This window comes from Lissotriton vulgaris, chromosome 4_1 (genome assembly GCF_964263255.1).
Source record: "Lissotriton vulgaris chromosome 4_1, aLisVul1.2, whole genome shotgun sequence".
NCBI classification, from domain to species: domain Eukaryota; kingdom Metazoa; phylum Chordata; class Amphibia; order Caudata; family Salamandridae; genus Lissotriton; species Lissotriton vulgaris.
Window position 1 is genome coordinate 60865364 of NC_141691.1, and position 16185 is coordinate 60881548.

At 52.7% G+C, this 16185-nt stretch overlaps 1 protein-coding gene across 2 annotated transcripts in view; it reads right to left on the bottom strand.

The window, feature by feature from the left end:
• The window catches only part of KIF4A (kinesin family member 4A), a 307171-nt gene that overhangs the window by 7184 nt on the left and 283802 nt on the right, over positions 1-16185 (bottom strand). For both annotated transcript variants that reach the window (XM_086918309.1, XM_086918308.1), the window contains one exon: positions 11675-11788. In XM_086918309.1, the coding sequence (XP_086774435.1) occupies positions 11675-11788 (114 nt within the window). The remainder of the gene's footprint in view (positions 1-11674; positions 11789-16185) is intronic.

A 16185-nucleotide genomic window follows, 5' to 3' on the forward strand; every position in this document is an offset into this window, starting at 1 on the left:
GAACAGGTGGAAACATGTGAGTGATGCCTTTCAAGAAACGAGTTACAATCGGGGATTTGAACAAAGAAGGCTGATCAGGAAGCCTCAAAAAGGCTGAAAGGGCAGAAAGGTAGCCCTTGATAGTGCCCAGAGCAGAGCCCTGCTGGGCAAGAGAAAGAAGAAACAGAAGAACCTCCGAAAGAGGGGCAGAAAGAGGATCCACAGCCTTTGCTGTGCACCATGCCACAAATCTGTTCCACCGACAGGCGTATACCGACTTAGTGGAGGGACGCCTGGCTGCCAGAATAACATCACAGACTTCAGGAGGCAAGTCAAATGGCCTCAACTGCCGCCGCTCAATCTCCAAGCATGGAGGTGGAGACTGGACAGGTTCGGGTGGAGGACCGTCCCCTGCTGCTGCGACAGAAGGTCCTCCTGAAGGGGCAGGTGGATCGGGGGACCGACCGACATGCTGAGTAGCTCGGGATACCAGTATCTTCGAGCCCAGTCCGGAGCCACAAGGATAACTTGGGCCCGGTCGCGCCTGATCTTCAGCACTCTGGGCAGAAGTGGTATAGGCGGAAAGGCGTATAACAGACCGCAACTCCACTCGCGCCGAAAGGCGTCGCCGTGCGAGTGCCGTCTTGGAAACTCCAACGCGCAGAACTGATGACATTGCGCGTTCTCTTCTGTGGCGAATAGATCTAACCAAGGCTCTCCCCATTGCAGAAAGATGCCTTGCGCCACGTCCGAGTTCAGACGCCATTCGTGATCCATCGAGCACCGACGGCTGAGTTCGTCCGCCCTGGCGTTCAGAGAACCTGCCAGGTGTTGAACCGTCAGAGTCACGCCCTGACATTCCAGCCATTGCCAGAGGCGCAGAGCCTCCTGGCAAAGGGTCCACGACCCCACTCCGCCCTGTTTGTTGCAGTACCACATGGCGGTGGTGTTGTCGGTGAACACCTGCACTACACTCCCGTTGACAAAGGGGAGGAATGCCTTCAGTGCCAGACGAATCGCCCGCAGCTCCAACAGGTTGATATGGAGCCGGGACTCCGCCGGAGACCAGATGCCTCCGATCTCTGCCTCTCCCAAGTGGCCACCCCAGCCCTGGAGGGACGCGTCCGTCACGACAACGTGCTCCGGTTGGGGAAGGGAGAGGGACTTGCCCCTGACCCAATCGCGGTCCGTAAGCCACCACTGCAGTTGTCTCGCAGTGCCCTCCGAGATCAAGACGTGGTCGGACAAGTTGCCCTGATGCTGGGCCCACTGAAACTTCAGGTCCCACTGCAGAGCCCGCATCCGCCACCGAGCGTGATGCACCAGAAGGATGCAGGAAGCCATCAGTCCCAGCAGCCGCAGCGTCAACCTGCCCGAAACCCGGGATAGCGGCTGAAAGATGGGAATCAAGCCTGAATATCCCGAACCCGCCGTTCCGGAGGATAAACCCGAAACTGCGCCGAGTCCAGAACCGCTCCGATGAAAAGGAGCTTTTGAGAGGGACACAGGTGTGATTTCGGCACATTGATGGAGAACCCCAGGTCGTGCAAGAGGTCTGCCGTCATCTGAAGGTGGTGGACGACTGTCTGGGGCGAGCCCGCCTTCAACAACCAGTCGTCTAGGTAGGGGAAGACTGAAACCCCCAACCTGCGCAGATGGGCTGCGACCACCGCCATCACCTTTGTGAACACCCGTGGGGCGCTGGTAAGGCCGAAGGGAAGCACGATAAACTGAAAATGCTCCAGGCCTACCGTGAACCGCAGGTAACGCCGGTGGGCCGGCAGGACGGGGATGTGAAAATAGGCGTCCTGCAAGTCCAACGCTACCATCCAGTCTTGTGGGTTTAGAGCAGCCAAGACCTGAGCTAACGTCAACATCTTGAACTTCTCCTTCCGGAGGAAGCCGTTGACGTTCCTTAGATCCAAGATAGGACGTAGGCCCCCCCTTGTCCTTCTTGGGCACCAGAAAGTAGTGGGAATAACAACCACGCCCTACTTCTGGCCCAGGAACGCGCTCGATGGCCCCCTTGGCCAAGAGGGCCGCAACTTCCTCCTGCAGAAGTGTCAAGTGGTCCCCCGACACACGGTGGTTCTGCGGTGGCATGGCTGGAGGAGAGGTCTCGAAGGGGAGGGAGTAGCCCCTTCGGACGATTTGCAGCACCCACCTGTCCGAAGTGATCGTGCGCCAGTGAGCGTGGTGATGGCGAACCCTGCCACCCACTGGCGTCACATGGGGCCGAAAGCACGGACTAGGAGGATTTTGGGGTAGATGCTGCGGGGGAAGGTGTGGTCCGACCCCGCCGTTGTCCCCGACCGCCGCCACGGCGGTTTCCACGGCCGCCACCGCGTTGAAAGGATTGTTGCGGCGCGTGGCTGGCAGCACGTGTGGGGGCGCCCCTTCCTTGGCCACGAAAGGGACGAAACGAACCCGTTTGCTGACGCTGGGTCGAGAGACCCAAGGACTTGGCCGTGACCCTGGAGTCCTTGAAGCGTTCCAGCGCGTGGTCCGCCTTGTCACCGAAGAGGTGACAGCCATCGAACGGCATGTCCATCAGTGTATTTTGGACGTCTGCCGAAAAATTGGCGGATCTCAGCCAGGCGTGGCGACGAATCGCCACTGTCGTTGACATAGCTCTGCCCAGCGAGTCGGTCGTATCAAGACCACACCGTATCGAATATTTCGCTGCATCTCGGCCCTCAGCCACAGCCTGACCGAGTTTCGCCAGCACCTCCATGGGGCATTCTGGCAGCAGTTCCGCGACCGTATCCCACACAGAGTGGGTGTAGCGGCCCAAGAGGCAGGCGGTGTTGCAAGACCGCAGGCCCAAACTAATGGACGAGAAGACCTTCTTGCCAAATTGGTCATACCTCTTGGATTCCCGGTCGGGCGGGGCCGACGGGAATGCGGACTGGGAGGTCGAGGCCTGGATCACCAGACTCTCAGGAGTGGGGTGGGTAGACAGGAACTTGGGGTCGTCCGGACAAGGACGGTGGCGCCTGGCCACGTTCCGATCAACAGGCGGACCTGAAGCGGGCCTGGACCAAGTGCCCAACAGAACGTCTGACAAGGCTTCATTAAACGGCAGCAGTGGCTCCTGTGGGCATGACTGCGGTTTGAAGACCTCGGTGAGGATGTTAGGCCTCACGGCCGCGACGGGGAGCTCAAGGTGTAAGGCCTTGGCAGCCCTCATCAGCACCACAGAATAAGCAGCTCCCTCCACCGATGCCACGGAAGGAGGAGAGATCAAACCAGGGTTAGGAGAGTCGTCCAGACCACTGGCATCCCCCAAGTCACCTGTCCAGTCCGGGTCATACTGGCACTCGCGTGACAGAGGGTCCTCGGACCCCTCCCAACCTTCACCGAACTCTTCATCTTCTCCGTATTCGGAGTCAACGATGTAGACCGGCTCCTCGGGGTTCATGGGCCCCATCGGCGCCGGGACCGGCGTCGAGCGACGCCCGTCCGGCGCCGCGTCTGGCGTCGGGGAAGGTAAGGGGACGGCGCCGCCCGGAGCCGGCGCCGGAACCCCGCCGCCGGCCGGAGCCGGCACCGGAGAACCGGCGCCGCGCGGGGGCGGCGTCGGGGGTAACCCCGATGGTAACGGCGCCGGGGAGGCCGGAAGACCAGCCGGCGCCGATCCCGAAGGCCCCTGCGGCGCCGGGGTCGGAGCCGTCGGCGGCGCCGGGGCCGGAGCACCCGACGGCGCCGAGGCAGGGACACCCGAACCGCCAGGGCCCCCAGACGGTAGCACTGGGCCCGCAGGCGCCGTAGGCCCCGTCGGAGAAGCGAGCGCCCTCATGGCCATGAGGAACGCCTCGATCTCCTCAGGCATCGCGCCATGTCCAGGGACCGAAGGGTATGAGGCAGGCCGCGCCGGCGACTCTCGCGGAGCCGCGGGGTTGGGGTCACCCGAGCCCCCGGCCGCATCGCGCGAGCGTCGGGGGGGAGTCGGGGGTACGATGACGACGCCCCGACTTCTTGTGCTTCCTACCTGACGAGCCTGACGAGTGGTGTCGACTTCCGGAACGCTCGGCGCGGCTCCGCGACCGCTCCCTCAAACGCTCTCTCGATCTCCGGCCGGATCGGGACCGCTCCCGGTCCCGACGTGGGGCCGACACCCGGAGCTCCAGTAGCTTGCGGGACCGCTCCCGCCTAGCCTTGTTGGTGAGGGCCCGGCAGTCGACACAGGAGTCCACGTCGTGGTCGGGGCCCAGACACCGGAGACAGAGGCGGTGATGGTCTGTGACCGACATCGTGCGCTCACAGTCATCGCAGTGCTTGAACCCAGGCATCCTATCAGGCACAATTAGAGAAAAAACAATCGAAAAACTTGGTCAAAAGACCGGAGTACTGCTCTTCAGATCTGCGTCCACTGGCGCGGAAAAAAGAAGAACTGACGTCAGCGCGCGGAGGCGGCGTCTATGTACTCCAGCGACGTCATCACGGCGCACGACGCCGACGACGGACGCGGAGCCGCAGGGGACGCCTGCAGACGACGCCTACCGACGCGCAGGGGTACTGCTACGCAAAAGTTTCCGGATCCAGACTGACGCCTGGGGATATTCTAAGGTAAGGAATCTAACACCAACGTGTTTCTTTCAGATAGAATGCCTTCATTGCAAGACAAATCGCCCAAAGCTCCAAAAGGTTGATGTGGTGCCCGGAGAGGCCTTTGACCTCCGCCTCTCCCAAGTGGCGGCCCCGCCCCAGCAGTGATGCATCAGTCACCACTGTGAACTTTGGTTGGGGAAGGCAGAGGGATCTGCCCCTGACCCAATCCCGGTTCGTGAGCTACCATTGCAACTGACTTGCAGTCCCCTTCGAGATCCGGATGACATCTGAATGATTTCCCATATGCTGCGCCCACTAGAACTTCAGGTCCCACTGCAGAGCCCACATATGCCACATGGCTGGATCCAATAGCAGAATGCAGCAGGCCTTGAGACCCAGAAGCCTCCGGGTCATTCTCACTGAAATCATAACCCGAATATTCCAGACTCGCTGCTTGGGAGGATAGGGCTGAAACTGCACTGTATGGCTAGCGTCTACAAGGTTCTTAAAATTCATAAAGACAGTAACAATCCCCCCCCTTACAGACCAATTGTCACCACTATAGGGTCAGTCACGGAACATATATCCAAATACATTGACCAAGTGTTACGATCACATGTCTCAAAAACTTTATCTCACATTAGAGACACTAAAGATATGATCTCAAAAATAGAGGGTTTAGCCTTCAACAGACATTGGTATCTTTGGACATTGAGACCCTATAAAGTGACATCCCTCAGCGTGAGTCTATTACAGCAATGGAATAGTTTATTTTTACTTTCAGTAGATTGCAATGTGCCATTCATTATTGACCTCACCATTGTACTTGATGAAGAACACCTTAGAGTTCAATGGGGAACTTTATAAGCAGATTAAGTGCGTCAGTATGGGGGCATCTTGTGCCCCCACAATAGCCAATATCTACATGAAGCACCAATTGGTCTACAATGAGGTAGCCCCGTTTTTTGAGTCGATATACCAATGGTCCCGGTATATAGACAATATTCTGTTTATTTGGAAGGACAAGCTTGTGAAACTCCAGGAGTTCCTGGAATGGATACATTTATGCAATGTGAACTTACGTTTAACAGCAAATATTGGAGATGGAAAAATTTAATTCCTAGATATTGGAATTAAAGAAGTTGATTGTCCTTCAAGTAGATCTTTACACCAAGCCAACAGCAAGAAATACATTATCGCATTTCTCCAGCTATCACCCTTAATGTCAATGAGAAAGTATACCCATGGGACAATTTTTACGTCTTCGACGTAATTGTACCAATGTACATGACTGACAAGAGGGCAATAGTAATGAAACAAAAGTTCATAGATCATGGTTACCCCAGGAGACTTGCAAGAGGCATATAACAGGGCCAGGTTTTATGATCAGGACCATTTGTTACAAATACAAAAAAAGACCCCCCCCCCCCCCCCCCCGAAATTGGTATGTGTCACTAGACACTCATCCCGAAATGCGAAGATTCGGCAAACAATCAATACCCAATGGCACATACTCAATACAAACTGAGCCAGACAGGGCACTTCCACGACCTATGTTTGCCCACAAGCGAAATAAAAATTTTAAAGTCCTGGTGGTCCATTCCAGATTGCAATCTAAACCGCCCTTCATACAAAAAACTGTAGGCGGCAGTCACCCAATTACTGGTAACCACAAATGTTCTCATTGTAAGGCATGCGATGGGGCCATAGTCACAAATTCTATCAAAAGAAGGAAATTATACTTAGGACTTCACTAACTGCAAAACAGACAAGATTATATATCTGTTACTTTGTATGGCTCGAATCAGCTCTGTGGCATCCCTCCTCCTATGTTTCCCGGTTGCCGTTTTCCAAACAACGGACCGTTGGCACAGAGCTGAAAACGCCAAGATGAGCCACACACGCTGAATCGGACACTGAAGGTGGATCCCCTCCCGGTACAGTCTTAATACCTACACGTATTAAGCGTGAATCAACACAGCACCCGCTGACCCTGTGTGCTCGTGATTGTCAGACATATATATTTTTTCTCGAATCCTCGACCTAAAAGACGATTAACCGAACCGGTATCATTAGAATTAATGATTGATTTACTGTGAATCTTTTCATCCGGACCTACATGCGTGTAGGTCGTGCCAAAAGCCCTGAAGAGTCGTTGTGAATTATTCCCACACGACGAAACACGTGTCGGCTGGTTGTGGACTCATTAAACTACCCACCTTAAGAATATACTCAAGAAACTGCATCTGTCAACTTATTGGCTACATGTTTATTGCGATTACTGTTACATGACTACCAGTCTAATACCTAGTTTATTGTGTGCGAGAGCATCGCTGTTTCTATTTGTTGTGACGGTCTTTGCAGATTTTCCAGTTGAACGGTTAAGGGGTCTTTTCCGCTCGCTCTTACGCACCATACTTTTACCTAGCCACTAAGACACTCAACGTACACACCAGGTAGAGCGCCATCTCTTTCTGAGCATTTTTAAAAAACCCCATCAGCTGTATCTCAGACTTTTTAGTTAAACTTCAATATTTTGTGCATTTTATGCACACTTTGATCACTATATATGTTTTCGTTGTAGAATATTTTTCTTTGGGGAAAACTTATTCATTCATCTTCAACTCAGGGACGCTAACTATCATTCCTTGGTAAGGGATATTTTTGTGCTGCAAAATATGAAATGTATGCAAAATAGTGTAGATCTTCATTAAGATTTTCTATTTGTAGGTTCGCATACACATTGTCATTTATATGTTTGTATGGATGTCATTTCTGGTCCGGCTCTTTTTTCCTATGAAACAGACTGTAAGACTATCTTAGTTTAAATCATGGGTCTTTGCCACAATATGAAATCATATCATGTACAATAGTGACACTTAAAATTTATAAATGTGTGTTATATATACATTATTCCTTACAGAGCACAACATTGAGGTGGAACTCATGAAGACCGGTTTCTGTCGAAACGCGTATTGAGTCACTTTGGAAGCCACCCAAAAGAGTCCATCATTCATTTATTTGTTCTTTTTGCTATATCCGTTACAAATCCTACCATGATTGTCAAAAAGATCATATGTATCAATATGATTGTGTATGTAGTATGCTTGTTATGAATGAATGTGGTCAGATTGTTGTGTATTTGCCAGTCCATTATTTTTTCTTCTCTTAATATATGTTTTTATATTTACCCCCCAAAAATAGAATAAATAAACTTTTTTATATTTTTCAAATTTTTAGTGTCACTATTGTTTTTCTCCTCATAATGATTTAAGGGATTTAATGGTTTGAAGTAGAGTGAGTCAGGTGCGACTTCGTCACACTTCTAGTAAACCCCAGCAAGTGCAGGAGGTCCCCCAGAGTCTTGAGGTGAGAGATAACTGCCTGTGGCAAACCGCCCTTCAACAGCCAATTGTTGAGATAGGGGAAACTGGACCAACGCCATCACTTTCGTGAACATCCAAGGAGCATTGGTAAGGCCAAAGGAGAGCATGGTAAATTGAAAATGCTAGGGACCTACAGTGAAACGTAGGTAATGCCAGAGGGCAAGCAAGACATGGATGTGAAAATAAGCATCTTGCTAGTCAAACGCTACCATCCAGTCTCCAGGGTCAAGGGCAGACAAGACCAGAGCCAAGGTTAACATTTTGAACTTCCCCTTCTGGAGGAAGTGGTTGAGGGCCCAAAGTAGGACGCAGGCCTTTGTCCTTCTTGGACACCAGAAAGTAGTGGGAATAGCAACCACAACCTACTTTTGACACTGGAACCCCTTCAATAACTCCCTTGGCCAAGAGAACCAAGACTTTCTGGCGGAGAATTGCCAAATGACCCTCCGACATGAGAGGGTAACAGTGGCATGGCGGGAAGGGCACTCTTGAAGGGGAGGGAGTAGCCCCTTCGGACTATTTTCAAAACCAACCTGTCCAATATGATGGAGAATCCTGCCACCCACTGGCCATTGATGCCCTGAAGGCTCAGACAAGGAGGATTTGGAGGCTGCTGCAAAGACACGGGGTGGATACTAAGGGTGGACTGGCCCACCTGCTGGATCCCAGACACGAGAGGTTGCTGGGTCCCACGTCAGAGGCCACGCAGGTACTGGGCAGCTTGCATGGACCAGTGACTGGGCTGGACGCAGTGGGATGCCCCTTCCGTAGCCACGAAAGGAGTGAAAATCCGACTGGGTTGGACACAAGGCCCAAGGATCTGGTTGTAGCCAGAGAATCCATAAAGCGCTCCTGTGCAATCTGGTTTACTGTCAAAAAGGCGACAGCCATCAAAGGGCATGTCCAGCAAAGAGGACTAAACATCCCCCCCAAAAGCCAGACGTCCTCAACCAGGCATTGCAATCATTCTGCCCAGTGAGTCTGTGGTATTCAGTCTACATCTTATCGTGACTTTGGCTGAGTCTGTCCCATCCACCACTGCCTGGAAGAGAATGGCCAGGGCCTACTTCGGCACAGAGGCAGCACTTGCATGAACGTATCGCAGATAGAATGGGAGTTTGACCAAGAGGCATGCAGTATTCCCGAAACAACGTGCCAAGCTGGAGAAAGAACATACGCTTCCCAAGATGAACCAGCTTAAATTCCTCGTCTGGGGGAGTAGAAGGGAATGTGCGCTCGGAAGAGGCTAGGACCACCAAGCTCTCTGGGAAGAGAGTTGGGTGAGGAAAACTGGATCACCTAGAGCTGGGCAGTGGGCAATTTTCCTTTCCACAGGAGCAACCTCTGCTGGGCTTGGACAAGGTACCCAGAAGGACGTCAGTGAGGGCTTAGTTGAAGGGCACAAGCGGTTCCAAGGAGGTTACTGCAGGCTGTAGCTCCTGTGAGGAGATTAGTCCTGACTGCCACTGTAGGGAGCTCCAGGCCCAAGGCCTTGGCTGCCTCTCATCACCACAGCGTAGGATGGTCCTTCCTCTGTAGCCACATAAGTAGGACTAAGCATAAAAAGGTCTGGGGAAGTGTCTAGGCCACTGGCATCACTCAGGTCCTGTCTCTAGTCCAGCTCTTCAAGCTGGCCTGCCTAAAGGTCCAGCGACCCCTCCCAATCCTCACCACCTTCTGGGCGATAGGGAACATGGGGGATGAACAGGGGAACAAAAGTACCCTCTGGCATCGGATTCAACATAGACTGACACCGGTCCAGCTCCATCTTGGGAGTTAGGATGTGGGACGGCGTCGGCCAGGGGCATCGTCGCTGGGGAAGGTCTAGTAAGGTCCACCGGCATCGATCAGGATTCTGGCCTGGATCCGCGGGGGCACTCTGGCATCGAAGGACCAGCGACCGGTTCTGCAGGGCCCAAAGTCTCGCCGGCAGAGTCTGGCTGCGCAAAAACACTGTCTAGGGCTTTGTAAAATGCACTAAGTTTGGCAGGGGACGTCCCGGCTCCAGGAAACAGAGGGAGGCACGGATTGGTCCTTGAAGAGGGCACCGAAGAGGGAGCTTTAATGCAACAACGCTCTGGATCGCGCGTCGTGTCAGCCAACACAGAAGTCGAATAGCTGCGCTTCTTCGCCTTCTTGTGCTTAGACCTACCTGAGGACTTTGAAGGTTTGGACGAGGTGTATTGGCTTGAGACCTTTCCCTCGAGCGAGACCAGGAGCAATGCGGAGCAGACTGCTGAGCCTCCAAGAGGTTTTAGGACCACTCCTGCAAAGACTTTGGATTCATGGCCCAGCAGTCAGAGCTGGACTTCGGGTTGAGCTCACACTCCAGACACCAAAAGGACACTAGGTGCGGGTCAGTCACAGACATTAGTTTGTGACCGGCCTTGCAGAGTTTGAAGCCGGTACGTCAATGGGACATTTCTCGTGCACCAAGAATCAAAGACGCTAAAAGTAGAAAAAAAAACGTAGTCAAAAAGTGACAAAAGGGGTAGCTCTCCGGATCTGCGCTAGGCTGGCGCGGAAAAAGAAACTGATGTCAGCACGCAGGGGCAGCTTCTACGTGGGCAACGCGAAGTCATCACGACGACAGAAGTGGAGTTGACTGACATCATCTACCGACGTGCATGTGTACTTCCAAGATAAAATTTCTCTGGATCTAGTCTGACTCCAGAGGGTAATTCTAAGTTAAGGTAACTTATGTCTTTCAGATAAGCTAGTCAAGGTCAACTGACTTCTTACAGGCCCATAGGAATAAGACTACATTTGCTATGAATGTACTTTTCTGGGAAAAAGTGTGGAAGATTAGAAGAAGAAACTCCACTTCAATTTCAAGGAAGAAAACCAGAAACACCGGTTGGCGCAACACTAACTCTTACCTAGACTAGCTGAGAGTAAAACTTTCTACTTTAAACCATGGTGTGGTGTTCAGAAAAAATTAACCGCAAGTTTGAAAACTTTGTTATACCAGGGAAGAAGTTTGCCTGCCATAAGTTGAGGAGGAATTTTGCTTTTGTTCACCACTTTTAAAGACAGCACATTCTCTGCTTCAAGGGAGAACTATATATTTGAACAAAAACTTGAATAAAAGTTGTATTTCAAACCATTCACCAGTGGGACAGTAGGTTTGCTTTATCGCAGTGCCAAAAACAATCACTGCTATCCGCCGCACATATTGGCTGCTTTTTAAATTCACAGGCACCCCCCCCCCCCATTTGAAAAACACAAATTCATGTTTTAGTATTGTTGGATAACCGCGCATTTACTTATTTTTTTGCCATTTTAAACATTAAATTGGCTGTTTCGCAACTAACTTGGATTCTTGTTGCTGGCATGTAAAATTTGTGGTGTTCACATCACATGCCTCACCCATAAGGACTTACTGCTTAGGCCCATCTACTAAGGGTAAGCTTGGAATGGTTAAAAAATAACTGCTTTAAAGTTTAGGCCCTGGATTGCTTTGACTTTGTAGGAGTGCAGCCACAGGCCACATTAAGACCACGTCAGACTATTTATACTGTCGTCCAACAATTGCACAGTCTGCTAGTGACAAGAACCCCAAAAGAACCCAAGTTCTACAGAGCCAGCTACTAGAACCGCTGCATTACCCCATCTAGTTACATTAACCAATTAGAATGCATTTTGTTGCCCATCCCTCAGAAGGCAGTGACATTTCAAAACAAGTTATGATAACAACCCCTCTAAAACAACTTTACACTGCGCTTAAGCTCGATCCCAGTTCCTCTTTCTTGGTATACCTTTTTAGTAGGCGTAATGCATGGTGGGTTGAAGAAAGATTCACCCCCGGTGAGCTCAGTGGGGTCCAGGAGCTTCAGTGTCATCTCAGTACGATCATCAAAGCCAGTGATGTCCTGGGGAGGAGAGAATAAAGTACTTGTAGCATTTTATTGTTTTTCATTTACATCCAATGATCAAAGCGCAGACCAAGTTTCAGAACAGCAGTCGGAGAAATGCCAATTCGAACTAAATAATTTCATAGAACAAGTTACTCACCTTCGGAAACGCTTTTCCTGGAAGAGACCATTTAGGTGCAGAGCTTCACCTTTGATATTCTCCAGGTGTCAGAATGGATACGAAAAATTTGTCAAGGCTTTTGCTTCCAGAAGGTGGTGCCTTGTGGCTACACAAAGACGCCATTTTGCCCCAGAAAGGACATGCAGGGCCTATGTAGGCACCACTCTGCGTGCAGACAAACTGCTTTCGTAACTGCCCGTGCCCCTGATGCAGAGCCCCAAAGCAAACTGGTAGACGGTGTGCAGATCCCTACATCTGGAATCTGGAGTATAGCCCAACCACAGAAAGGGGAGGATGGGAGGGATCCATGATCTGCATCTAGATTGCTTCTGATGGAGACTTCTAGCCACAGATTACTAACCTTATGAACAGATACCAGAGTAGTACCTAATGAAATGAGTGCTGTGCATGGTATCAACCCAGACGTCCTACAGAACAGAGCGGGCAAAGTGCTGCTCTCAGTGGACTTGGCTACCCTGATAAAAGTGCTCTGTGAATGTATAGAGGGACGCCCAGTAGCTGCCAAGTAGGTGTCTAGAACTGTTACACCGCGTGCCAGCACAATGGTGGCAGCTTTGACCCTGGTGGAATGGGTGCACAGTCCTGCTGGAGGCTGCTTCTTTGCCAATGCATAGCAAATTTAATGCAGAGCATGATCCATCATGTGGTACGCTTCAGCAACACCTTGCCTTTTTTCACTCCAGGGAACCACACAGTCGAACCTTCACCGGCGGCCTTTGGTGCGATTGATTTAGAAGCTGAGCACTCATACAGTACAAGTGATAAAGCCGCTCCTCCTTTGAGGGGTGAGGTGGAACCAGATGTCGAAGACGGGCGGGATCGGCAGGGCACGGCGTGCCCCTACTTTTGTTCAAAAGATTCTGTTCCCCTACTTTTATTCAAAAGATTGTTCCCTAACTTTCTTTTCAAAACGGTCCCAGGACGGCAGAAATAGCCTTGGCCTTCAGATCAGGCCTGGCTTTCGTGGCCGTTCGGGTACCGGCGAGACACGCAGAGAAGAAAAAGGACTATTCTGTAGTAGGGGATCTCTGTGTATAGTCATAATCTAGTGAATAGTCCCGCCCATGTGCATGGACCCCGGAGCAATCAAAAATAATCTCACAGTGTCAAAAAATGCAGAAATGCATAGACACTTAAGAGAGAATTTAAAGACAGATAATGCAGCCTAAAAAGGCTACACTGTCCAGTACTTCAACTAGAAATTCCACCATAAAATCCACAAAAACAGCAAAGCCTGTACAGATTTCCCTTGCTTCACCAGCAAGATCCCTCAGGAATGATAGAGAGAAGAACCTGGACAGACAAGCCCCATAGGCTGCCATTATGTGGCTTAAACAGGATACTGTGCCTTTCAGGAAACCTTCCAGAAGCTTCTCCCAGTATCCCAGAATGCATAGCAGGTCCAACTTACTTTCAGTTCTTTTTTCCGGCTCCTGCAAGCAGGACCCTGGAGCATTGAGCTCTCCCTTTTTAAGGGTTTTGTTGGTGTATTTTTACACTAATTTCGATTTTGTGTACTTTTAAAGTACTTTGGTGTCTTCTTCTTGGTCTTTTGCACACTTAAGTTGTCTATAATGCCTGCATTATTTGACAAATGCCCGAGGTGCTCCAGGAAGAAGGCCAAGTCAGACCCCCATGAGGTCTGTATCCTCTGCCTTCCTTCTTCCCACATCCCGGAGGAGTGTGAGATCTGCCGTGGGTTCACTGGCAGGACCCTGAGGGACAGGATGAAAATCAGACTTCAGGGACTCGGAGAGAAGGATGAAGGCACAAGGTGGGTCTGGTGGGGCTTCTTCTGCCCATGCTGAGGCCTCTGGGGGGCTCCCCAGGGGCAGGAAGTCCAGCAAACGTCATCTGTCTCCGTCTGGGTCGGTGGCTCCTACCACGATGTCGAGTGGAATGACTGCTATCTGTTCCCCTTCTCCCCAGGGCTCTGGGTCGAGACAACGTCGACAGTCGAGGGATGTGGACAGGCCGCCTTCGAAGTCTCCGGTGGCTGCTTCATCGTCGACGTCGAGTGATCGCAGTCGTGTGGCCCGGCGTCGGCGCTAGTCGTCGAGACTACACCACCGGCCGCGAAGAGGAGGCGATTGGCGTCGAGGGGCACCTCGGCGTCGAGGCATGGACGGTCGCCGTCGAGGCACAGAAGGTCGCCGTCGAGGCATCGACGGCGCAAGAGGTCGACGTCGAGGTATGGACGATCGACGTCGAGGCGGAGGAGACGTGCGACGTAGAGGTTGTCTCGCTCGACGTCGAGGAAGCGCAATTCGACCCCGAGGGGACGGCCCTCGCCGTCGGGTCGCCGTTCTCCGACTCCCAAGAAGCGCGGAAGGAGCGCTGACGCCAGGAGTCGCTCTGGCAAGCGTCAGGAGGCTGTGGATGACTCTCCGAGGTCCCATCCTAGTGAGGGGGGAGATTCACCGGGTTCAGCGCACTCTGCTGTGTTCACCCCGACTAGGCCGAAGTCTGTTACTCCTCCTCCTCCCCTACCAAGAGGGCCTCGTCCTCGGTCCCCTACTCCACCACCACTGCCACCTCTTCCACCTCCTCAGGATCCTCCGTTGGAGAAGCCTCCTCCAGTACCTCCGAGGACCTATTTGTTGCCGAGGTTCTTTACTCCTCCTAAAGGGACTCGTCGGCCGGGGGCGCCACCCAGACCTAAGTCTCCTGTCTCGGTAGCTCCGGCAGGGCGACCTAAGCCCAGGAGGTCGCGATCCCGCTCCGGGCGGAGAGGGAGAGCGCAGTCGGCACCGTTCCTCTACGAGATCGAGGCGGCGCCACAGGAGGCGAGAGTCGCGGTCCCGCACGGATTCCTCCGGGACCAGATCTTTCTCCCCAACGTTGTCGGACTCGCCGGGGACAAGGGTGTCCCCAGTGGACGATATCAGTACCTTTCAGGACGTACTCTTGAGGGGGGCGGCGAAGCTCGGGATCACGGTGACGGCTCCAACACCTACGACGTCCGTGATCTTTGAGACACTTCACAAGAGGCACCTGTCCCGCCCTCTTCTGCCGCTCGTGCCAGGTTTGAAGGAACCAGCAAAGGAACTGTTCCTTACGCCTGCAACTACGAAGGCCGCTCCGTCCCGCCTTCTTAAGAAGTACAGGGCTCGGGACTCGGACCCGGCGTTTCTGAGAACTGACCCGGTGCCAGACTCCGTGATTGTGACAGGGGCAAGGAAGCAGCACTCGACCTCCCCGTCTCCTACTGTTCCTCCGGATAAGGAAAGTCGTTGGATCGACTCCAATGGGAGAAAGGCCTGTGGGACAGCCTCTACGTCCATGAAGGCCACTAGCGACACGGCCCTGCTGGGACGTTATGATCGGGCGCTGTGGGAGTCCCTACAACAGTTTGCGGATCTCCTTCCGAAGGATCGGAGGGAGGATTTCCTGGAAGTCCTAAAGGAGGGGATGCTGGTCTCCAATCAAGTCATCAGCGCGGCTGCTGATGCCTCGTTGCTGGCGGCCCATGGTTATTGTCATGGGATTAATCAGACGCCATGCCTGGCTTAGACTGACGTCCCTCAAGCCGGAGGCACAGCAGAGAGTTGCTAATCTGCCCTTCTCGGGGGAGACCCTCTTCGGGAAGCACGCGGATGATGAAATGGCCCGCATGAAGGCGGAGGCGGAGACCTTGACGGCGGTGGGCTTGGAGAAGCCCAAGGACAAGAAGAGCTACCGCCCGTTCCAGAGGAGGTTTGGGGCGCAGGGCCGAGGGCGAGGACAGGCTGCGGGTCAGCAACAGCAGCAGTACCGCAGGCCCTTCCAAAAGCGCCAGAAGGGTAGGGGAGGCCAACAACCCTCTACCGCGAACAAGGGCGCGGCAGGGTCTCGACCCTGAGCTGTTACTTCCCCCTCGTCAGTTACCCGCTCCGGTGGGGGGAAGCATTCAATCTTTTCTGGCAGAGTGGAGAAAAAATACTCAGGACAAGTGGGTGCTGAATATTGTTTGCAATGGATACAGTCTTCGGTTCATCAGCCCTCCTCCAGCGATCCCTCTGGTCAGCTTGCAGTATCAGCTGCGCGAGCTCCAGGCGGAGGCCGATATCCTGTTAAGGAAAAGGGCGATAGAAGACGTACCTCTGTCTCGGAGAGGAAGAGGTCTGTACTCCCGATTCTTTCTGGTCCGCAAGAAGGACAAGAACGAGTTCAGGCCCATTCTGGATTTGCAACAGGCAAACAAGTGGATTCGCAGAGAAAAGTTCCGCATGCT